Source organism: Cicer arietinum, chromosome 5 (assembly GCF_000331145.2).
Source record: "Cicer arietinum cultivar CDC Frontier isolate Library 1 chromosome 5, Cicar.CDCFrontier_v2.0, whole genome shotgun sequence".
Classification (NCBI taxonomy): Eukaryota; Viridiplantae; Streptophyta; class Magnoliopsida; order Fabales; family Fabaceae; genus Cicer; species Cicer arietinum.
In genome coordinates, this window is record NC_021164.2 from 63,354,011 (window position 1) to 63,378,137 (window position 24,127).

Genomic DNA, 24,127 nt, shown 5'->3' on the forward strand with positions numbered 1-24,127 from the left:
GTATATATATATATATATATATATATATATATATATATATATATATATATATTATTTTACATTATAATATATGTAAATTACATCTGAGGTTCTTAATTTTATTTTGTTGTAACACATATAGATCGTTTACTTTTAAAATGTGTATAAGTTAATAATTTTTTTTAATAAAAGTTGCTAAAGTAGCAAGCCACAAAGAATTAATTCTAATATTGTTAATTTTTTTTTTCATTAAAAATTAAGAAATTTGGCAACATCATCATCTTCACCATCTTCTTCCGTAAACCCACAAAAAAATCAAAAATTAAAAATTAAAAATTAAAAATTAAAAAATAAACTAAAATTTATCAATTCTACGAAGAATCAAATCACACATCATAATGTTTTTAATCTTAAATTTACTAAAATAGACAATTATTTTGATACATGATTTGATTCTTCATGAGTTTGGTAAATCTAGTGTTTAAATTTAGGAATTTTGATTAGTTTAGTAAATCTAGTGTTTATTTTTAAATTTAGGAATTTAATTTTTGAGTTTTGATTTTTTATAGGATTAAAGAAAAATATGATGAAGTTGTTGTTGGGTTTCTTAATTTTTAATAACAAAGTTTTTAAAAATATATTATTAATTAAAAATAATCATATGTAACTTGTCACTTCAATATTTTTTTAATAAAAAACGATTAACTTGTGCATGTTTTAAAAGATAAATAATTTACATAAAAAAAAATTAATGATCATTGTATTACATATAATAAGATAAATAACTCTAAATATAATTTTGTCTACCATATATTACTTTTTGTACATCCAAGTTTAAGGTTTTCTATTTCTCATATATTATAATATACATAAAATCATATTTTTGGTATTAGATAATTTTGGTCACCAGAGTAAAAAAACATTTTATGTAAATGTACACAATTTTTTTTTCTTCTGGAATTTAAGTGTAAATAGTTAGACTCACATCGACTAGAAATGGAAGAAATGTTGAATATATAAGAAATATGACTCTTATACCTAATGCCTTAATGGTCCAATGCAATAGTATAAAGCTAAATAATGATATTATAGGATAATGATCGGATAAACATTATCATAAACAAAATATGATACATTTTTAGATTAACTTATCATATCATGTTGGATAAAAATATTATTTTATCCCTTGGAGATATAACTTTTGATGTTTATTAGAAAATTTATTTTATATACACCATTAAGTCATTAACCTATAGTAACATATATCTATATCCATAATAATCTTACTATTACTTAGTAATATTTTAATTCAGGCAATGATTGGAGCTTTTGAGACTCAAATTGCACAATTGAGAAGAATGAAAGACCTAATAAGTATTTATAATAAAACAATTAATTATACTAATATGTATGAGGTTATTAAAAACAATCATGTTTTACTTATAGATGATATCTATGAAAAATCATGCAAAAATGCACGAAATTGTGTAATTTCATAAAAATATACTATTTCAAGTGAAAAATTAGTGAATACTAACCTTACACACAATTTCGAAGGATTTGTCAGAATCAATGAAAACAGCACCAATAGCTGATTCAACAATATCAGCTAGAGTTTTAGGCGCGATGATCAACCCATATGAATGTAAAGGATATTCTGAGATTGCTTTAGTAAATTCATTAATCTGTATCAAATTGCCAAAAATGTTAATTAATGTCTTTTTTTTTAAGTCAAAATAAAATTGAACTAAAAAAGTTATTTAATAAATGATGTGAGAGACTCATACTTTAAGTTTTACCTCGATTATGAAAGGTCTAGATATTGAATATATACAATAATAGATTCATATAAATAATATTTTAAATTTAAGTTTTAGGTGAATATTTGATGTCAAATCTCTTGTGATCATATTTGTTATAACTTTTGCGCTCTTGTGATCATGCTCGTTATAGCTTTTGGGTCTTTGACTTTCGAACATGACATTCAACTATCTCATGGCACACAAGAAATGAAAACAAAATACTATGTACCCTTTGTTATTAAATATAAGATTCCGTCAACCAAATTATGTTTTTATTTTTATATTGTTTTTATAAGTATATCCGGGAGAGTTATTTAACGTTTTCATTATAATATTTATTATTGTTTGAAAAAAATGTATTTTTTTTATAAATATTCTATGTCAGTAATTACTTCTTTCGTCTATAAATATAAGTCTCTTGAAAATTATTGTTGTCCTTTTTTATAAAATTGTCTTTAAATTTTAAGCTGCATTAATGATTTTTCTCTCTAATATATTCCTGATTAATTTACATTTTTTGTGCATTCAATATTAAAGACCACATTGATAACATTAACTAATTCATTAATCTGTATCTTCAAAGATAAATATGTAAAAATAATATCAGTTCTTAACAAATTTAATATTAATATTCACTATCTTAATTAAAATCATATCTTTAGGGAATAGAGATTGTAGTTATTAATTTTGTTAGAGAGATGAGTTGAATTTGTTACTTCTTTATCACTTAGACTCATCTTTCAAACCACCTTATGACTTTCTAGAAAAAATATAAATTACTACACGTGTCCCTAGATATAAGACTTGTTTATATTTTTTACAATCTTTTTTATAAAATTACTTTTAATTTATCAATTGCACTAATTATTTCTTTTTTAACTTACCAATGATTAATGATTATATTACATCTTTTCTACATTTTGTAATAAATACTACAATAAAAATATAAGTTATTTATCTCTATTTAAAGATAAACTATTAAAGAATTCATATTGTCAATAAATTTATCACTCCAATTAACTTTTTTTAATTCTCGTGATTTAATTAATAATGTATTATCGGTAAGAAAAGAGGTAGTAATTATAAGTATTTTAGCAAAAAAAATTAATACAATTACAAAATTAAATAAGATCTTACAAAATCTAAAAATGACAAAGTCAGGAAGTGGTTATATAATTTTATTTTACTAAAAAAAAAGCAGTACTAAAAGAATCTAAAAGTTTTTTCTAAAGAAAAATCCAAAAGTCCAAATCCTATAGATTCCAACATGGCAATAATTAATATTTTTCTTACCGTTAGCTAAACTCGGTATTTAAGGAAAAATACAGTACATGGACAAATATGTATACCAGTGTATGACCATTATCATAGCACAACATAAAAATAAGTAAAAGAAATATATTTGTTATGGTAACAGCAATAAAAATAGAAGGAAAAAAAATGATTAAACTCTTTTTAATTAAAAAAAGAAGAATTTAATTGATATACTTTTTTTTAAGAGTCATAAAGATGTTGCCTTAAAATATATCTTGTTATTTAACATTGCTTAAAATAATAATGTTTTACAAAAGTGTGATATAACATTAATTAAGATTTAAATATTTGATTCATGTTAGCGCTTTTTTTTTTTTCGTTATAAATTAAATAACTAAAAAAAAAATATATATTATATTTTAGTCCTTCATTCAAACTTCAAAATAAGTTTTAAGATTATAGTTATCACATAAGATTGTGAAGGAAAGGTTGAAAGGAAGTTTTGAAATTAGAATTATCTCGTAAAGTTACGAAGAAGAAATTGAATGATTATTGTTCCTTAGGTTTATGTTTAGATATTGTTGTTTATGTTTCTCTGTTTGAGATTTATTTGCGTGAAACGGTGGATTTCTGTTTTTTCTTTTAAAGTTTATTGATTTGTTGTTTCACTACAAGTAAAAAACATAGAAACATGACTTTATGATTTTTAATTATTATTTAATTAAATTTAAAAATTGAGTAACCGAAGAGTCAAGGAATATTGATGATAGAAAAGCTAGAAAGTGAGAAACGATTATAATATTAATATTAAGTAGCTAGTATTTTGCCCTAAAGAAAAATAGCAAATAGAAAGTACTTACTTGTTCCTCAAGTAGAGGTTTTTTATGTCGCAAATAACGGTGTAATTCGTGTTTGATAGCCACACGTGCGAGCTTTTCAGTATCCACATTCGCAGATCGTAACCGAGTTAACGCACCTGGAGACAAATTCGGGTATAAGAAATAGTGTTCCTGCGTTATCAACATGTTAAGAACAGCGTCGCCAATATATTCCAAACGCTCATAAGATAAGTTATTCTCAGTATCGTAAGTGTTGTGTGTAAAAGCCTCTTCCAATAATTGCTTATTTTTAAATTCGTATTTCAGAATTGCTTCCACTTCAAATAATTGCGGTGGAGTTTCTTCTTGTTTGGGAGGGTGCTCTTCCTCATCATCTATGTTGAGTGCATGTGTTTGGAGAACAAGTACATCTTCTAATTGCTTCTTGTTGTGTGCTTGAGTTTCCATGACTTTACACAATGAGAGATTTAGGGTTGTGGAGTTTAGGTGATTGGATATAAGAAAAGGAAAATCTAGAGAATATCAATTTTGATTGTGATATTTGTATACATACACAATAAATAATGGATTTGAGAGTGATTATGGTTTGATATGATATTATATATATTGTAGCGCGGTTTAATATTATTTTATTTAAATTTAAATATGTATAATATAAATACATATTTAAGAAGTAATGAGAAATTATGAAGGCGTGATATTTTTTTTCACCGACGCCGGCTGAAGAGGAATTAAGAAGAAATCACTACATTTTCTTTACTGATGCAGTAAGTAGTTTTATCGTTAGAATTTGAGAATAACAAGAATCACTATTTTGTTGTGAAAAAATAGGAATTCTGTTTTTTTTTTTTGTTCTTGGGTTTTTAATTTCAGTTATCATAAAAATGTAGAGGAGTAAATTTAGGATATCATTTTTTAAATTATTTTTTTGAATATACACTATTTTAAAATTTATATACAAACAATATTCAATTTCTTTCACGTTGGAATTTCTATTTTTGTTTAGGAGATGGCACTATAAGATATGGGTTACTTTTTATTTTTTATAAATTAATAAAATAAAGTAAAATAAAATACATCAAAATTAATGAAATTTGAGTAAAAAAATAACGTACTATAATATTTTAACAATTATCTCCTACTTTGTAGCATATTACTGATAAATTAGCAAATTTATTTTATATTACAATCAACTTTCTCCTAATTTTTCTCTTCTTTGGTCTCCTAAAAATTAATAACTCTCTTATTTTTTGCAACCAACTATCTCCTGTTTTTGCATCCAATTTTATTTATAAATAAGATTAACAATTCTCTTCTATTTACTTAAACCCTAAACCCTATTAACTTATATTTAATTTTATTTATTAAAATATAAATTAGTTTATATGGTTGTTTAAAAATAAAGCAAATGTTAAGAATAAAATTCACATATTAATTAATTGATTATTATCGAGAAACCCGTCTAGTGTATTCACTTTATTCTTAACATTTAGTTTATTTTTAATATAAATAAATGTATTTTTATTTTTTTCTTTGTAAAGAGACAAAATTTGAGTATATCAACACAAACAACATGGACACGTTAATTTTTTTTGAAAGTGTTACATTGTTTAAACAATTATATATATAATAATTTATATTTTAACAAATAAAATTGACTTTATACCAGGAGGTATAGTCAGCCGCAAATAAGAGGAAATTGTTAATTTTATTTACAACTAAAGTTTATATCAAAATAAGAGTGAATTGTTTGCAATTTTGTAATAGACTACAAAATATAAGAGATAGTTATTAATAAAATAAGATAAATATGCTAATTTATTTATAATAGATTACAAAATAATAGGAAGTTGTTAAGATACTGCAGCATATTAATCTTTTATTTGACATATATATTCAACTAATTAATGTTGATGTATTTTTTTCATTATTAAATGTAGTTTGTTTGATTTTACTAATATAATATAACTTTTTTTATTAATTTAAAATTTGTTCATTTGTTTAAAAATAAATAAAATAAAGTAACATAGGGTGGCATACCTAGGATGCAACCTCTTAAGTAGGGTGTACAAAGTCTGATCCGTCTCACAAATTCGACCTCTAAAGTAGGATGTATAAAACCTGATTCGTCTCACAAATCCGTCTTGATTCGTAAGCAATGAGATGAATTTGACTAAGTCCCAAAAAATAAGGACAAAACAAAAAAAAATAGAAAAAAAAAATCAGGTTTAGATTACTCACCGGGTTATCCATCTCGTCTCAAATTACATTAAGAACAAATGATTATTTATTATTATTATTATTATTATTATTATTATTATTATTATTATTATTATTATTATTATTTTATGTTATTATTGATTCACTCTCTCTATAAAAATTATCAACAAATCACTAACTAGATAATTTATAGTTTATAAAATAATATTATGAGTTATTATTCTTTAATGCATCGACACGGTAACCATGTGAGATTTATTATGAATTTCTGTGTTTAATTGTTTTTCTTAAAAGAAACTTTAAGAATTATTATTTGGCATCTCGTCTTGGAATCAAGTCTCATATTTATTATGTCTCATCCTTGATGACTCTGTAAATCATGGGAAAAATTATGATTTAAAATTTGACCAAATCAAATATTAGAATTGAATAAAGGATACATCAAACTTGACTTAATCCGTCATTTATACACCCCTATCCATAAGAGAAAAAAAAATTTATTTCATTTGATCGCATCTTTAAAAGAGATATAATAGAAAAATATATTAAAATTTAGCAAAACTATAACACCTAACACGAAAGAGTTTTTCTATGGACACACCATCATTGAATATTTTTAGTTAATAATTTAGTGTTTGAACATTAATTAAATCTTATAGTTATTATTATTCTTATTCGAAATATTGTTGTTAAATATGGAAACCTTTCGACCTAGTATAAACTACATTATTATCTTGAGACGAACTATTTCTACTACACACAATCTGGTTTTTTATTCTTTTACAATCTGTAGTTGGTATAATGAATTAGTTTATTACGTTAATATATAGATGTGAAGTGTCGTAGTAATTAATATTTTTATTTAAATAATTTAATGAGATGGTATAAGGGATATTAGAATATTATTTTCTCAATATTTTTTCTATTAAAATTAAAAAGTAATTTTATTAATTTGAATATTGCTGTTAAATGTGGAAACCTATTGGCTAGTATAAACTACATTATTACGAGAGACCAACTATTTCTGCTAGACAAAATCTAGTTTTTTTTTTTTTTTTTTTTTTACAATTTAGTTGGTACAATGAATTAGTTGATGTACAATTGTACAAAATTAAGTAAATCACAATACTTTTTTCATTTTGTAAAAGGAGAGTGATTTAGGAACATGAAGCACTCACTTTAGAAATAAATGTTCGTACACTTTGTTTTTATTTTTATTTTTTAAAGAGATGATAAATATTTTTTTATGTGTTATATATATATAGTATATCGTGATAATCGATAATTATTATGAAAATGAAAATTATTAATAATAATAATTAAATTTATTTAATGTATAAGATTAAATTATTTACTAAAGATATTATGTGATTATATCTACACTCAATAACTCTTGAATAATATATACTATATATTAAAATTATTAGATGGATAAATAGTATTTAAGAATTAGTTGTAGGGATACACTCACATAATATCTTTAATGAATAATTAAATTTTATGCATTAATTTAATTCAATAATTACTATTAATAATTTTTATTTTTTATAATAACTATTTTTACTAGATACGTTCTTTTTATATATATATATATACACACGTAAAAGGTCGTAATCTTTTATTAATTAGAGTCAAATCATTAAATATTTTATTATATAAAAGATTAGTTTCAATTGATGCATATATAATTGTATTTTGTCATATTATTCATTTTAATATAATTGTTTGTTTCAGTTCTGTGATATTATTTTATTTTAAATGTATCTAAATTTTAATTTCAATATTTTGTGGTCTTTTTAAATTAGAATGATTTAGGAGTGAAGTCTTATTTTTCGCCCCACAAAAATCATGATACCAATTTATTTAGAAGAAAAAAAGCCCCTCTTGAAATAAATTGGACTATATTATTTATCATGTTAAATTTTTAATGAATAAATCACTATTTCAATTATTCAATGTGCAAAGCGTTAATATTTTAATATTTGACTCAACAAAAAATTAAAACCGGTCATCAATTCATCTTTAGTATCATAACTAATTATATTGCATATAATGTATGACTCTCTCAATGTTACAAACGTAGCTTAGTAAGTACCAAAATGAAAATAACATCGATTTTTTTTCCTTTCAAAAAATTATAAAATCTAAAATATTTCTTCTTCTTGTCCAACTTCTTTAAAATATAAAGTTATAACGGCTGCAATTGTCAACATGTTAAACTGTTTTAACCAAGCAAGCTCTGAAATTTATCTCCCCATTAGGAGGCTAAATTTTATATATCATCAAGGTCCTCAATTCACACTAAGCATTGTAACGAAAAATTATTATTTTATCAACAATGTGAACTTGATAACACCATTAAGTCATTGCGAAGACTGAACATTCTATCACCAAGCATTGCTGCAGAAGAAGGGAATAAGCTAATCATCATCCTCTGGGTCAAAATCCCTAACCTTCACATCTGCATCTTCTCCATACTGAATGCAGTTGTCAATTTGACCCAGTACATATTGTATACTGTAAATGAGAAGATTACAACATTAAGTATAAAATAAAACAACAACAAAAAGTGATTTTTACTACTCAGAGACCTTTACAGTTTTAATATTTCAGTATCATCAACAGTATTTACTCAATATATGAGTAACAGTCAACAAGAGCTAGAGCATATATCTTAGTTGTCAAGAATTAGAGTAAAATCATATTTATTGAATTGAATTATGTTGGCAATACATCAGATATATATATATATATATATATATATATATATACTAGATTACTAAACAACCAAATCCTATTAGTACTCATATATAACTAAATCCCTACTAGTACTCCTATTCAACTGAATCCCTATCCTACTGTTTAGCCCTTTAGTTAGAAGAGATTGTCATGGGAGGAGTTATATGGAGTGCAAATTAGGCCAAAAAGAAATCTCAAGTTGCTGCAATGAAGGCAGCAAAAAGGGCCACAATGAAGGTGGCTAAGAAATAGAAACCACAATGAAGACGGAACCACAATGAAGGCGGCAAAAAGAGCCACAATGAAGGTGGCTAAGAAATAGAAACCACAATGAAGGCGACAAAAGGACCACAATGAAGGTGGCTAAGAAATAGAAACCACAATGAAGGCGGAGCCGCAATGAAGGCGGCAAAAGGACCACAATGAAGGTGGCTAAGATTTCATGAAAATAGAAACCGCAATGAAGGTGGGTGGTAGGTTTATGCGGCAAATTTATGCGGAAGCAAATAGGTATAAAAAAATCTCAAGTTGCTGCAATGAAGGCAACAAAAAGGCAAAAAGAAATCTCACGTTGCTGCAATGAAGGCAGTAAAAAGGGCCATTCCATTCTCGAGCATGTTCAATCGTCCTCCCCAAGTGCTTGTTCTGAGTGTGCCAAACAACAAGTACCTTTGGGTTTCTCCAAACTAGTGAGTAAAGATCTCAACTTTTCTACCTCATCTTGGTTCGGTTGTGTCATACCTTCTCGACTTTCTTCACTAGTACCTGTAGTTATGTGTGCTTGATCTCCCATTTTTTTTTCCACTCCTTGTCTCGTTTTTGAGAGCCCCACTCTCTACTAGGTGGCTTCCTGTTCAATTTCCAGCATTCTTCGCGAGTGCGGCGAGGCTTGTTGCAATAGGTACACCACACTCCTTCACTTTTCTTCTCCACACAGGCTCCTCCTTTTTTCTTTTGGTCAACCATCATTGTTGAGCTTTCTACAGGTGGGACTGTCAGCATTAGTCCCCTTCTACTTTCTTCACTTCTCACTATAGCCACTACTTCATTAATTCCTGGTACTTTCTCCTTACCAAGGATTTGCACTCTAACTTGATCAAAATCAGAGTTGAGTCTCACCAGGAAATCATAGACTCTATCCTGTTCAATATACTCCTTGAGTAATGTTGCATCCGCTGAACACTTGGATTTTATAACTCTGTAATGATCCAACTCCATCCATAAAGCTTTGAGATGATTTGCATACTCAGTAACAGTCCTGTTTCCCTGTTTAGCAGCCACAGTTTTCACCTTCACATCGTATACTTGGGCAGCATCTTTAGCTTTGGAATAAGTCATTTCTAATGCTTTCCAAATCTCCTTCGCAGTGCTGAGAAACATGCAAGTGTCACTGATTTCTGAGGTCATTGCGTCAGTTTTCACCTTCACATCGTATACTTGGGCAGCATCTTTAGCTTTGGAATAAGTCTCTTCTAATGCTTTCCAAATCTCCTTCGCAGTGCTGAGAAACATGCAAGTGTCACTGATTTCTGAGGTCATTGCGTCCCATAACCATGCCATGATCATAGAATCCTCTTTATCCCACCTCTTAAATTTGGGATCTGTTTCTTTGGGGGGTTCATCTGATAAGTGTTCTGCCATCCCTTTACCTTTCAAAAACGTGCGCACAATTTGAGACCACTTCAAATAGTTCTTCCCATTCAACTTGTGAACGGATGAGAGGTTTTGCAATTCGGCTTGGAACTTTTTATTTCCTGTTTCAGTCTCGGTTCCATTATGAATCACTACTCCTTCTCCCGCCATGGATGAAAAACAAAAAACAAGTTTCTCTGATTTACAATCTACGAAAAAACGGCGGCAAACAGCTGATTGGAGGGCAGTGGTGTGATATGGTCAGTGTATAGTGGTCAACAATCATCTTCAACAGTGGTGAGAGAAGTTGAAAGTTGTCTTCACGACAGTGACGGCTGGTTTCGGAACAAAGAAGGCAACAAACAGACGTTAAGTTGCTGCAATGAAGGCAGCAAAAAAAGGGATCTTAAGTTGTTGCAATGAAGGCAGCAAAAAAAGGGATCTTAAGTTGCTGCAATGAAGGCAGCAAAAAGGGCCACAATAAGGTGCTCAAGTTTACCGCAATAAAGGCGGCTAGGGTTTATGCGGAAGCAAGTCTCTCAAAGATCGAGAGCTTTGATACCATGTCAAGAATTAGAGTAAAATCATATTTATTGAATTGAATTATGTTGGCAATACATCAGATATATATATACTAGATTACTAAACAACCAAATCCTATTAGTACTCATATATAACTAAATCCCTATTAGTACTCATATATAACTAAATCCCTACTAGTACTCCTATTTAACTGAATTCCTATACTTGAGGGATATTAAACAGAAACAGATTTTGACATTAGTTATATGATAACAAATATAACATCAATCAATGAATGAACAAGAAAGGTTAAGCAGTAAAAAGTATAGTGTGTACCTTTTTTCCTTCCTCAAGTCCAGTGGTATAAAACTCACCATGCTATAATTGCTCACCTGTTGCAGATGGAATGAATAAATAAATATCCATGAAGCTTCAGCAGTAAGAGAATACTCAGAAATGTTTATTCCAAAATTGAAGCGAAATGGCAATGAGTTGAAACGGAACCTTCAATCCTTTCTAAGACTTGGAATGGGTAAATGATGAAACCACCACTTCATTCCATTGACATTTACAAATTGCACAGAAATGGGATGAGAAGATAAGAGAAGAAGAACAGAAACCAAAAACCCCGCAAGACGCTACAAACTTACACACGTATTTTAAGTTGCCAATGATAGATTTATGAACAAAATTATGCACGTTGATTGGCACCACATAATTTAGGCAGGAAAATCATTAAATTAAAGAGACATATCTTGAAGAAGAGATGGACGAGCAAATTGTAGTGACTAAAGGTGAAGCTTCATGGATATTATAACACAATGAGGTCAGTGTGGTGGATACATGACTTACTGTTTCAGTCTAAAGAATAGAAAAATATATTGACCATCGGAATCTACCTTTTTAAAAAAAAAAATTAAATAAATAAAATGACCCACTCAAGCTATGTTAAAGTCATGGTTAGGTAAGCATATAGCCAAAATATCATACTAAAAAAAGGTAAATCACCGTCTCCATCTTGCTTGGAATGCAATCAACATTCATGCTTTTCTAGATATCAACCAAGTATTGTCTTGCTTTTTCAAAATAAGAATTGACTCATACTTAATAGACCGTTATCTATTAAAAAGATCAACTTCATTTCAGTCCAAAATAATTCTAATGAAGTCTTCCTAGTATTTTACGCTCTACAACATTCCAGCACCTGTGGCTGTACCGCAAAACTGTTAATCGCTGGTCAATGGCTTGCTAATGAAACCAATAAAATGAATGCATGCTTTACAATATTGCTAACAGGTGGATGCATTCATGAAATGATTATAGGTTACCCACCAGTTCAATCAAAGATTTATTCAACTTTGCATACTGAGGAGCCATCCATTGATTCAATTCAGACAGTAAAAAGGTGGGTTCTGGATCCAAGAATCTAAGAGCAAAAAAAATACATATTTACTCTTCAAGATCCTTTTGTTAGTGAAAGAAATTTAAATAAATAAAGCAGTGGAAATAAATTAGTGAAAGAAATTAAGTGGCAGTAGTTACTCTTCAAGATTCTTTTTGTTAGTCACAAGGTCCATTTTTGAAAGGATATTAACATGAGGTAGTTCAAGTTGAACCATTGCAGAAAGGGAAGCCATGCATCCACTTATAAATTTGGCCACATCTGTCATGAACTGGAATATTTCAAAATTATTAGTCTACAAAGATAACAAGACAACAATAATGGTAAAAACTAAGGGAACATGTGTGAGTCAATAGGTTAAAAGGAAGCATGATTTACGCAAAAGTTGTAAAACTATCACCAACCTGTGAATCAAGTAAGTAAACAACACAGACATTAAAATTTCTCCGTTTCAAATGTTCAACAAAATTCCGAAATACTGGCACATGTGAATAAAGTTCTATCTGACCTGCAAAACATTACAAGGCAAAAGTTGATTGATCACATTTTATCTAGCCAGTTGCAACCAGAAAACTTAATAATCAGTTTTAATACAATTAACATTAGATTACACAAACTGGCTGTGTAAATACTGTATATCTTGTTCTAAAAGGATAAATATTAGAATTAACAGTAGTTGCATTATGCTACCAATTCTGTTTTTGTGGCCTTGCATCACCTCACAGTCACAAAATTGTAATCTTTGGATACCACTACCAGTGCATAAAACCATAAACTACAAATAACTAGAAACAAACATGAATACCAGGGCAATCAAAAACCAAGTACTCATCATCTAAATAATTGTCTAGCTCCTCGTCAAGCCAATCATCTAGGTTATCTTCAAGGTGTCTAAAAATGATTATTAAGGGAAAAAAGTTCAACAGCATATGCAAGTACATAATATTGTCGTTAGTTTCATTAGAGAAGAAAGCTTATTTTTTTTAAGAAAACAAATGAAAAGGATACTCCATGCAGTATACAAGACCACCATTAGGACCTAATCCAAGCTCCTCCATTACATCATCCAGAGAAATGAGTTCCCTTACATCTGCAAGCATTTCAACACAAAATAGTAAAGCGCCATGAAAGAAGAAACCTGAAATCACAAAAGAAGAAGCCACACAAATGCATTCTGCTTACCCATCGCAACAGGATAGTCAAAATTTTCAGCAGCAGGATCAAGGTTCACAACATGTATTGATCGTCGTACAGTTACACAGTGTTGGTACAAACTCGAGCAATATGTAGACTAATCAACAAAGAAAAGCACAAACTTTACTAAGTATGAGCATCTCAGCATTTAATTAACGGAATGTAAGAAAATATTTTTGCAAACATTTAGATTGACTTATGTGAGCTTATCTACTGACATAAATACATATAGGACTGTTTACGAAAGTTCTTAGTGGGAACTTACGAAAATAGCTTACAGGTTACATGAAAACAGTTCGAAGTTATCCTATCTTTTGTTATAAAAGTTTATTTATAAATGCTTAGTTTAATCGAGCGTTTAATTAATCTGTTTATCCAATATCTAGTAGTTTAACGTGACAAAGGAAACAAATACAATAAATTACCTTGCCGCTACCAGCTGGACCTATAACAAGCTGTGCATAACCCATGGTAGGTTTATGAAATTGCAACGAGTTTGAGTCCCAAGCTCAGAAAGTGCAAAGATAATTGACGGCTCGAAAAGAGGCAAGAAGTGCAACGGCAATGTAAGCAGAACACCAAACGACGATGGCGAAAAACAAACTCACGAAATCAGTGTAGGCCATAAACCAATGGGACCCTGAATATTACCAATATCAAATCCAAACAAAAAACATCAAAAAATTAAAGAAGAAAAATTTGAATTTGTACGTGTGTTAGCATACCGATGAGAATGATATTGGAGAAGGTTCAATTAAATGCAAGAAAAAATATCATAGTGTGATGCGCGACGATGGGTAGAGAGTAGTTCAACGCCGGTGGAAGCTGAAGGGACGCGAGACTGAAACGAACATACCTGATACATAAGTCAATAATAAAATCATCCTTTTTTTTTTCATTTTTAAATGCAAAACCATCACCGTAATTTATTAATTTTAATCAATTTGTTATTCTCAAATATTCATATACATTTGGATATTTTTTTATAAAATAATTAGTCTAAGAGGATATTTTTTATTTATTACTAAAAAATATACACGTTAACATGTAAATTTTTTTACACGTGTTTTCAATCAGATATAACAAAGTTATTTTTAAAGAATAATGCTATTCATCCTGAACTAATGAATCACGAGAACATGTTTTTAGCCAATAAAAGAGTTTCTTGGACGGAATACTGGCATAAGTGGTTAATATATATTATAATATATAAAGTATGTGTGCAATATTGCCGGTTACGCGGCCGTGATATCTTGGTGAAGCATATCTTTCTCCAAATAAAATCTACTCCCTTTCAAATTATAAATAATCTTGTTTTTCAACCTACAATTTCAGTATACAATTTTTTTCCCGGTTACCAGTCGCATTTTGAAATACGACATTCATGTTATTTTATTTATTTTTTAATTGTTAGAAAGATGTAATTTCTTATTTTCTTTATAAATATTACGGTTAAAGTTAAAGACTAATATAACAACGTTTTATTTTTAATTTTTATAATTAAAAATATATTATAATAAAATAATAAACACGCGTTTTTATTTATGAGACTCGAAAGATATTTTTTAGATATAAAGACTTGAGAGTAGGTTACTAATAGATTAGATTTTGCAACTTCTATAAAGAAAAATGTAAGGTCTATATTTAGTTTGTGAATTGTCGTAGAATTATTTGTAGGTATGACTCTATTTTTTATACAAGTTTTTTATGGAACTTTAATATGATATGTTTTCTGTTTTGAACGATGGGTTAACCTATTTAAAAATTTAATTTATTTTAATATATTTAAATAAGTAATAAAATATATATTTAAATAGTTTAATAAATTAATATGTCAATAAAATTAAATTATATTTAAGATTTAATATAACATTTTTAAAAATATAATTTTATATACATCATACTTCAATTTTATTTTATAATAATATTATCAAAAGTTTAATTTTTAACAAAAAAAGTTTAAAATTTAATATAATAAATATAGTAATAATAGAAAATATTACCTAGGAGGACGACCTCATAAGGTTGAAAGATATTTGTTATGAGATGTAGTTTCATCTTTTCAGTAAAGTAAACTTTTTTAGAAGCTTCACTTTATCTATTTAGAAAAAAGTCTCAACTAGGCATTTGTCGAACGACCTGACTTATTTACACCCCTACTCGAGATGACATAAAACCATATATTATTATATGTCAATATTTAAAAAATGATTTCTATTTCGTCGTACACCAATACATAAAAATCACCCTAAAATTATAACGACAACCAGTAATAACTTTCAAATGTGGTGACACTTTTTTTATTTATGTATAAGATAGTGACATAACTCACGTTGAATCAACACAAGATATATATTTATTTTGTCTTATTTTTATTTAATTTTATCTCAATCATAGAAACAAAGAATATTATTAAAGATTTTAGTCAAAGTATATGATTTTTAGAGTTTTAAATATTTTTTTAAGTATTAGTTTTATGATAGACGTGATCCATTTAAGATTTTTCTATTTAAGATAGATAACAAGTTCATCATTATTATATAGCAAAAATCCACATTAATTGTTAATATTATTAGTATTTTCTAGTTGATGGAAATCGAACTCTCAAACCTCTTTATATTTGTCTCGTCTACCTTGTGAATGGACCTCCTCCACCAAAATAAAGAAAGGCATAGTAAAAAAAAAAAAAAAAGTAAGAGAGGGAAGAAAAATTGATTAGAAAGATAGAGAGGTAGAGAAAATGTAGAAGAAGAGTCGTTGGAGATGATCTATGTTCGGCTACCTCAATCTTCAAACTAATTTTATATCGGATCAATATTATCTATTAGGATCTTTGTATTGACGCAGTTAGACATCATTCAAATCATGAAAGATATCCATAAGCAACCATATAAATATGAATTAGTCACCACATCATAACCAAAAAAACTTAAATAATGAGTTTAGGACTCCTCTCACATTTATGTCTCATAATATTTTTTTCAAAACAGTCCAAATATAGATCGGACACTGAATGATTGATTATCCGACTATGTCAATTCAGTTGATTGAAGTGAATTCAATTACCCGTATAGAAAGTTTGGGGATCTTGGTCTTATCCGCTAACAATTATTGACTTGTTCAAATAGAGAAGTAGCAAAACCCATCACATAAAAAGAATTTGAAGTCAGCTCTGAAATTTGCTTTGATCATCTCTGTAATAAATTTTCCTTCACCAGGTCAACTACACGTCTCGCCGCCAGATGAATAAAACATTTCAATTTTGTCTCCTACTTTGACATATCATTCTTATTCTCATTCTCCATCTCCCAAAACTCCCAACCAATGGAACAACTCAGATTCACCTCCTTCTTATTCTTCTCCTCCTTACTATTTTCAATCCCTTTCATCTCAGAATCCAAATGCACAAAAGGTTGTTCACCAGCTTTAGCCTCCTACTACCTAAATTCAGGCGCCAACCTCACACATATTTCAGGTAATTAAAACAAATATTTTTCTTTTTCTAAATTAAATTCCATTAATTATTCTTTCTAAATTCTTCAGGTATCTTCTCATCTTCGATTCTCACAAAACCCGAAGACATAGTCGATTACAACCAAGACACAATAGCCAACAAAGACACCATTATAGCTGGTAAAAGAATCAACATTCCGTTTCCATGTGATTGCATCGCCGGCGAGTTTCTCGCTCACACGTTTAGTTACGATGTTCAAACGGGTGACACGTACGAAACCGTTGCTACGAACAATTACGCTAACCTAACCAATGTTCAGTGGTTGCAAAGGTTCAATAGTTATCCAGCTAATAACATTCCTGATACTGGAACGCTTAATGTTACTGTAAATTGTTCTTGTGGGAACAGTGATGTTGCCAATTATGGTTTGTTTCTTACTTACCCTCTTAGACCTGGTGAGACTTTGGGGTCTGTGGCAAATTCATCCAACATTGATTCTTCCTTGCTGCGGAGTTATAATCCCGGTGTTAATTTCAATCAAGGGAGTGGTCTCGTTTTTATTCCTGGCAAAGGTTTGTTACTTTAATTTACGGTTTTATTTGCTAGTTAAAATAGTCATTGAATGTGAAATTCAAACCAGTTATTCATTATTTAAAGACAAATTGATTTGGAATAACGAATTCAAGCTCTCACTCGAACAATCCTTTACTTGACTTTACTTTTCCCGGAAAACGGAGGGTTAAGATAAAAATTTAAAACACTGATGTAAATACTTACTTGTAGAAGACGTGATAAAAGACTAAGTTTTCGGGAATTGTCTGAAATTAACAATGTCAATCCTTGCATTATCACATGCTTAGGGATTTTGGTTGCTTCTTGATGGGGCGAACGGTAGAGCATGCAATTGTATTTTGCAAAGGCACGAGACGCAGGCTTGTATTTCTAGTAATGTGATTACTAAGCACATGCCATAATGGGCCTAAAGGTTATGGCCTACACTGTAGTACATATTTATCACAATATTCTAGTCTAAGATGGTCAAATGGATCATAACATTAGTCTGTTTTTGGATAATGAAACCATAATTGATTGTAGTCTACAAGAACAAGAATTATTAGGAGAAATTGTAACAATGGATTGCTAACAAGCATCGTGTGTATCTTTAAGCATTTTTTTTTATGTATTACAAAAATCAATATATGCATCTTATTTGTTTCTTTCAATTGTTTTTTCTTCCAGATCAGAAGGGTAACTTTGTGTTTTTGAGCTCCAGGTAAATTTTGTTACTCTACTTTGTATGCAATATGTGCTCATATATATGGTTGCATTTATATTGAATCTCTAATAAATTGACTGAAGCCATGACTGTGTTTTTTATTCTCTTCTGCAGTTCAGGAGGTTTGGCTTTCTCTCTTATCAGAAAATTGGTTTTGATGCACGTGGTTAGCATATATTAAAGGTAGAAGGAAAATGCTACTTTGAACTCATATTTTGCTTCTATATATTATAAGCAGGTCTTGGTAGTGGGGTTATTGCTGGGATAGCTGTTGGTATAGTGGTTGTTCTTCTGTCATTGGCGGTTGCTATATATTTTGGAATCTTCCGGAAGAAGAAGATACAGAAAGAGGAACTTCTTTCGCGAGATTCCACTGCACTATTTTCTCGAGGTAGGATGGGTATGATTATTTCTACTTAAATTCCTTCCAAAACCGACCTTTACTGGAGTTAATATTTGTCTTATTCCTATAGTCCTATTAAATATTAGATCTAATTGAAATAATGTCATTCACCCTATCAATGTAGGTTACATATCACAGATCTAATCAAATTCCAAGCAGAAAAAAGTTAACTGTCTGTTGTGTGACCAATATCACTTAGAACATTCTTGCTTTTAATTTATGTTGGCACAATTGGTTGCTGATTTTCTTTCTAGAAAGTAGCGTGTGACATACAAAAATATAGATCTCAGATTCCATTTAATGGCCTTTTGTGCATCCATATCAATTTTTCTTGTTCTAATGTTTAAATTTGAACTTTGAAACAAATACTGCGATTCTTTAGGGTTTTTTGGAGTAAAAACATCCAAAAATAAGTCATTTCACTTTGAACTCCATTTTATCCCATTCAATTTTACAAAATCAGATTCTTTAGGGTTTTTGGAGTAAAAACATCCAAAAATAAGTCATTTCACTTTGAACTCCATTTTATCCAAATCAATTTTACAAAATCAAGTTCGTTCAATATCACGGTTGTCAAAAATTCACCTAAACGCACACAATATCATCTTCTCAATATGTGCTACTCAATTTTCTAGAGTGTACATTTATTCCTTTTTTTGTCACAAGTGTACGCTTGTTTCCAATATCATCTTTTCCTGTTGCAATCATCCACCACCAACGTTCTCATCACTGCAACTCTTATTGTTTTTTTACTCTTGTTGGAACCCTACAAAACATTCAGTGCTTCTAGCTCTTACATGTTCTGAAAAATCAAACTATAACTCGTGATTTTCCGCTTTTCAGATGAAAATTCTCATGGTGCTGCTAATGTAACGACAAGGCATGGTGTTCCTGCTGCTATCACTGGCATAACAGTGGACAAATCAGTTGAATTCTCATATGATGAACTAGCAGCTGCCTCAGATAACTTTAGCTTGGCTAATAAAATTGGTCAAGGAGGTTTTGGCTCTGTCTACTATGCAGAGCTAAGGGGAGAGGTGAGTAGTAGCATTTATTACAACTATTTCTTGGGGAAAATGTCGTTCTGATATTTTTTATAGAGTTTATCAATGTTTAGTCATCAAGGTTTAGTAGTGTGCTGATTGTTTGTTGAATGAAAACAAGTCGAAATAGAAGAGTGTAGTATGACTGTATGGATACTATGTGACATTCTATCAGATATAGTTAATAAGCTATTATGTAACACAACTAAAATGGGAAAAAATGAGATGTTGAAAACTTGATAATTCACGATTCATCAAAATTGGGGTTAGTAAAATTTACTTGCCATATTGGGACTGAAGATGAAGATATATGTTCTGTGATATGTACGGATGGATGAGCTAAAATGATACCGTCCTTCCAAAAATCAATACATTAACATCATTTTTTGGTGTTTATGACACACTATTGTGGAAGTCAAGCTGGAAAGTACTTGTGAGAAAAGATTGAGAGTTGCTTCAAAATGGTTTCCCAATGGTGAATTATGATTCTTCAACAACCAACTGGATAAGAGGAAATGATGGCAATATTGAAACAGTTTGATTTTTAATTTTTCATTCGTTTTACATTTTACTGAGAAATTTTATCCTCGTTTTCTTGAAAATTGAGATTGTTGCATAATGTTTACAATGTATATCCTGTCCTTTTAATCACAGTAGAATGCATTTCGGTTGTCGAAGTCTAACGCATATATACATGCCAATATATTGTCGTTTTACATAGTTCTGCACTGATGGGTCAGTGTGTTGTTTTAAAGAGCCAATATGTCCTGTTCTTTTTAGAATTCATATTCTCATTATAAGCCAATAATTTTGCTGATGCAGAAAGCTGCAATCAAGAAGATGGATATGCAAGCATCGAAAGAGTTTCTTGCTGAATTGAAAGTCCTTACACGTGTTCATCATCTTAACTTGGTACTTAATTCCTTAAATATTGAAGTATTTATTAGTATTAATTTTCTCATACTGTTTAAACTTGAAGCATTTTCAGTAATTTTAGTGATTAGATCTAACTGGGGTAAATATGGTAAAATCTTGCTTTAAGTGGTTTGGATACATGTAGAGAAGACTTGTAGAAACTCCAGTAGGATGGGTAGATTAGATAGAAGGTAGTGCCAATTGTTTCAGTGGATAGAGAGCAAGAAAAGTTATACGTCCGGAAAACCATTAATAAGGATTTATATTAAAGGACTCGTCATTAGAAATGATTTATATGCATTGTTTAATCTATAAGGTCAACTTTACTTAATGGGAAAAGGTTTTAGTTGTTGCAATGATAAAATTTAGCACTAGCTTGGGCATAGACTTGTTGGTTTGAATTTAGTAATCTTAAGATTTTACAGTAAAAGAAAGGCAACCTGGTGCTATAAAGTTCCTACCATGGTGGGGTTCACGATAGGGTCAGAGTTATTGTTAATTTATTGCAAGCAGCCTTACTGCCTTACCTTCCATTTGTAAGAGTTTTGATTTAACAAACACGCAACCTCTTAGTAGAAAAGAAACCAATCAAGATATATAAGGAAATGCGGAAACCATTGCTAATCTAAGTCATCCTTATTTACTCAAAAATACAATTGAGATATTATAAGATAGTGTATATATATAATTCAACAAACCCCCTCAACCTAAATAAGAGAAAAAAATTTAGGCTTGTTACAAATGTATCCTTTGAAAGAGAAAAATAACTGAATAATGTAATTTGGCCAACAGAGCCAAATCATTTTGGAACCGAAGCAGAGGTCAAAACACATTTTAGAAAAAGCTGAGCCTCAGACCAACTGATACAATAAAAAAAACTAGGTCAGATTGCAACAGAGGAGAAAAGCTGGGCTTTTACTGCAATAAAGACAAAAATTGTGTGCTTTTTGTCCCTATTTTTGTTAAATCAAAGGAATAAATATGAATAAAAAATTTATAGGGATTAAAATCAAATTTTACAAGATTTGTAGGGATCAATTTAACCTATTCCTTTTTTCACAAAGTAACTTAAGTTACCATCTTCTGACTTATATTGCTGGGAGAAATTTTGTCACGGTCTTGGTTATTGCTCTTTTATGGAGTGTTTGTAAAGCTTATAAACCCGCTGACATGTTTCGTATATACTCCTTCCATTCCATTTCTATTGATGATGTTTTGGAAATCCAAGACTCAATTAATGATGTTTTTTTGAATATACGTTGTTAGGTTTAAAAATATTACAATAATGAGAATGAATAACTATCTACTCATAACTGTCCATGAATTAAATAAGGCCATAAGGGTGTTTTAGTCGAAATATATAACAATGAATGATACCTTAATTTATGTCTCTCTATCTTAAACACCAAAAGAAAATGAATGGATTCTTACACCTTATTTTGTGCAATGTCTTAAACTTTTAATGGCCATGTAGGTGCGGTTGATTGGATATAGTATTGAGGGGTCTCTTTTCCTTGTCTACGAATTCATTGAGAATGGAAACTTGAGTCAACATTTGCGCGGTTCAGGTTAATTCAGCTTATACTTAAGTTTTTATTTTCCTATGATGCGTTGTGATTGTCTTGCATTAACAGTGAAGTGATGATTTTTACAGGTAGAGATCCACTGCCATGGGCTACACGTGTGCAGATTGCTTTGGATTCTGCCAGAGGTCTTGAATATATCCATGAGCATACAGTTCCTGTATATATTCACCGCGACATAAAGCCAGCAAATATATTGATAGATAAAAACTTCCGGGGAAAGGTTGAATGTGTTTTGAGATTCTATCTCTAATTTTATTATTTGGATTACTATGGAAACTAATAAAATATTCATACTTGTAGGTTGCTGATTTTGGATTGACCAAATTGACGGAAGTTGGAAGCTCATCACTTCCAACAGGTCGTCTTGTTGGCACATTTGGATACATGCCACCGGAGTACGTTATACTGAACATTTACTCACATTTGATTTACTGAGAAATTCACTTTTGTGTGCATGTTGATTTGCTCAATGGTTACAATTTTTATGTGAAGGTATGCTCAATATGGAGATGTTTCTCCCAAAGTAGATGTTTATGCCTTCGGAGTTGTTCTTTATGAACTTATTTCGGCGAAGGAAGCTATTGTCAAGACAAATGAATCTGTTGCTGCAGACTCAAAGGGACTTGTAGCTCTGGTTGATCTTGACTTCATAATAAAGAATTTTACTATAAAAAGTCTTTGATAATATTTTTCAAAATCAACAATCATTGTCGTTCCTCATCAACCTAAATTGTGGTATTAATTTCTTTTCATTTTTATTATGTACTGTAGTTTGAAGGAGTTCTTAGTCAACCTGATCCTACAGAAGATCTTCACAAACTAGTGGATCCAAGACTAGGGGATACCTACCCTGTAGATTCGGTTCGCAAGGTAAGAACATTTGTTAATAAACCCTATTGTGTTTATGATTTCAGAAATAATGTTAAACCTATGGTCACTGTTTTGGCTTGCAGATGGCTCAACTAGCCAAAGCGTGTACACAAGAAAATCCTCAACTGCGTCCGAGTATGAGATCAATTGTGGTTGCTCTTATGACACTTTCTTCAAGTACAGACGATTGGGATGTTGGTTCCTTTTACGAAAATCAAAACCTTGTGAATCTTATGTCAGGAAGATAGGATTATACCAACACAAATATTTTGTATTTATTTACAATGTTTGGAGTCGGTTTCTGACATTGCAGCAATTGTCAAAACAAACAATGTTTGTAAAATGGATTTGGCAATTAGGAATTTGTACAGTTTACTAGTCTGGATTCAGTAGAAAGGGGGGAGGGATCAACAATTTTATCATTATTTACCATCAATTTACACATTATTATGTTAGGCATTGAGACGTGCATCTGTTTCTGCCCAGGTACATGAATCCCTGTAAGTTTGTGTAATAAATTTTGAGGCCTATTGGGGTATATTTGTAATGAAGTATAGCTAATTACATAATACAATTAACAGTTAACAATTGATTGTATTTGTTTAGAAATCTGAACCTAATTTGGCAAACATATTTGAAGAGATGACGCTCCTTTTAGATGTTAATATGTCCCTAAATATAGAGGGGCTAAATCTCAACCGCATATGTCCTTTTTTATTATAAGATTAAGGATTAACTAACTCTGCATTATTCTGTCAAAAAAAAAAAAAAACTAACCCTGCATTATAGGAATGTAGTACAAGCACAAAGCATTTGTGGAATTGACCTATGGCAAATTGGCATTCCTTTATATTAATATCCTAACCAAACGACCAAACATCGAACAGCAGCAACATATTTATTGAGTGATTTGACTTATTTTTGTGTTTTGGTATTAGTATAAATTAGAAACATGGTTCAAACATCCACTCGAGTGGCTTATGAGACAAACAAGTGA

The 24,127-nt window shown here is 29.8% G+C and overlaps 3 protein-coding genes across 4 annotated transcripts in view; 1 reads left to right on the forward strand and 2 right to left on the reverse strand.

Annotated features, from left to right (window-relative positions):
* Nucleotides 1-4,689, reverse strand: part of LOC101511350 (ribonuclease 3-like protein 3) — a 5,849-nt gene extending 1,160 nt beyond the window's left edge. Inside the window, exons 1-2 of the mRNA XM_004502080.4 lie at nt 3,896-4,689; nt 1,518-1,664 (exon numbers count right to left, since the gene is read on the reverse strand). Of these exons, the coding sequence (XP_004502137.1) occupies nt 1,518-1,664; nt 3,896-4,321 (573 nt within the window). The 5' untranslated portion in view covers nt 4,322-4,689. The remainder of the gene's footprint in view (nt 1-1,517; nt 1,665-3,895) is intronic.
* Nucleotides 4,690-8,334: 3,645 nt separating this feature from the next.
* On the reverse strand, nt 8,335-14,459 carry LOC101500120 (uncharacterized). Its single transcript, XM_004501970.4, has 10 exons — nt 14,309-14,459; nt 14,009-14,223; nt 13,572-13,680; nt 13,398-13,479; nt 13,195-13,280; nt 12,794-12,897; nt 12,530-12,660; nt 12,320-12,413; nt 11,324-11,379; nt 8,335-8,611 (listed from the first exon to the last, which is right to left on the reverse strand). Exons 2-10 carry the CDS (start codon nt 14,051-14,053, stop codon nt 8,515-8,517), a joined length of 804 nt encoding a protein of 267 aa, XP_004502027.1. The 5' UTR covers nt 14,054-14,223; nt 14,309-14,459; the 3' UTR covers nt 8,335-8,514.
* Nucleotides 14,460-16,237: 1,778 nt separating this feature from the next.
* Nucleotides 16,238-23,718, forward strand: LOC101500451 (lysM domain receptor-like kinase 3). Of its 2 annotated transcripts, none has more exons than XM_004501971.4 (13): nt 16,238-17,058; nt 17,127-17,609; nt 18,277-18,310; nt 18,428-18,435; nt 18,552-18,713; nt 19,560-19,753; nt 20,582-20,671; nt 22,149-22,242; nt 22,329-22,480; nt 22,561-22,655; nt 22,753-22,894; nt 23,032-23,130; nt 23,214-23,718. In XM_004501971.4, exons 1-13 carry the CDS (start codon nt 16,908-16,910, stop codon nt 23,376-23,378), a joined length of 1,869 nt encoding a protein of 622 aa, XP_004502028.1. In that variant the 5' UTR covers nt 16,238-16,907; the 3' UTR covers nt 23,379-23,718. The 2 variants fall into 2 exon arrangements, with proteins under 2 accessions (XP_004502028.1, XP_004502029.1); XM_004501972.4 differs by having other exon boundaries at nt 16,240-17,058; nt 18,552-18,704.
* Nucleotides 23,719-24,127: the final 409 nt, after the last annotated feature.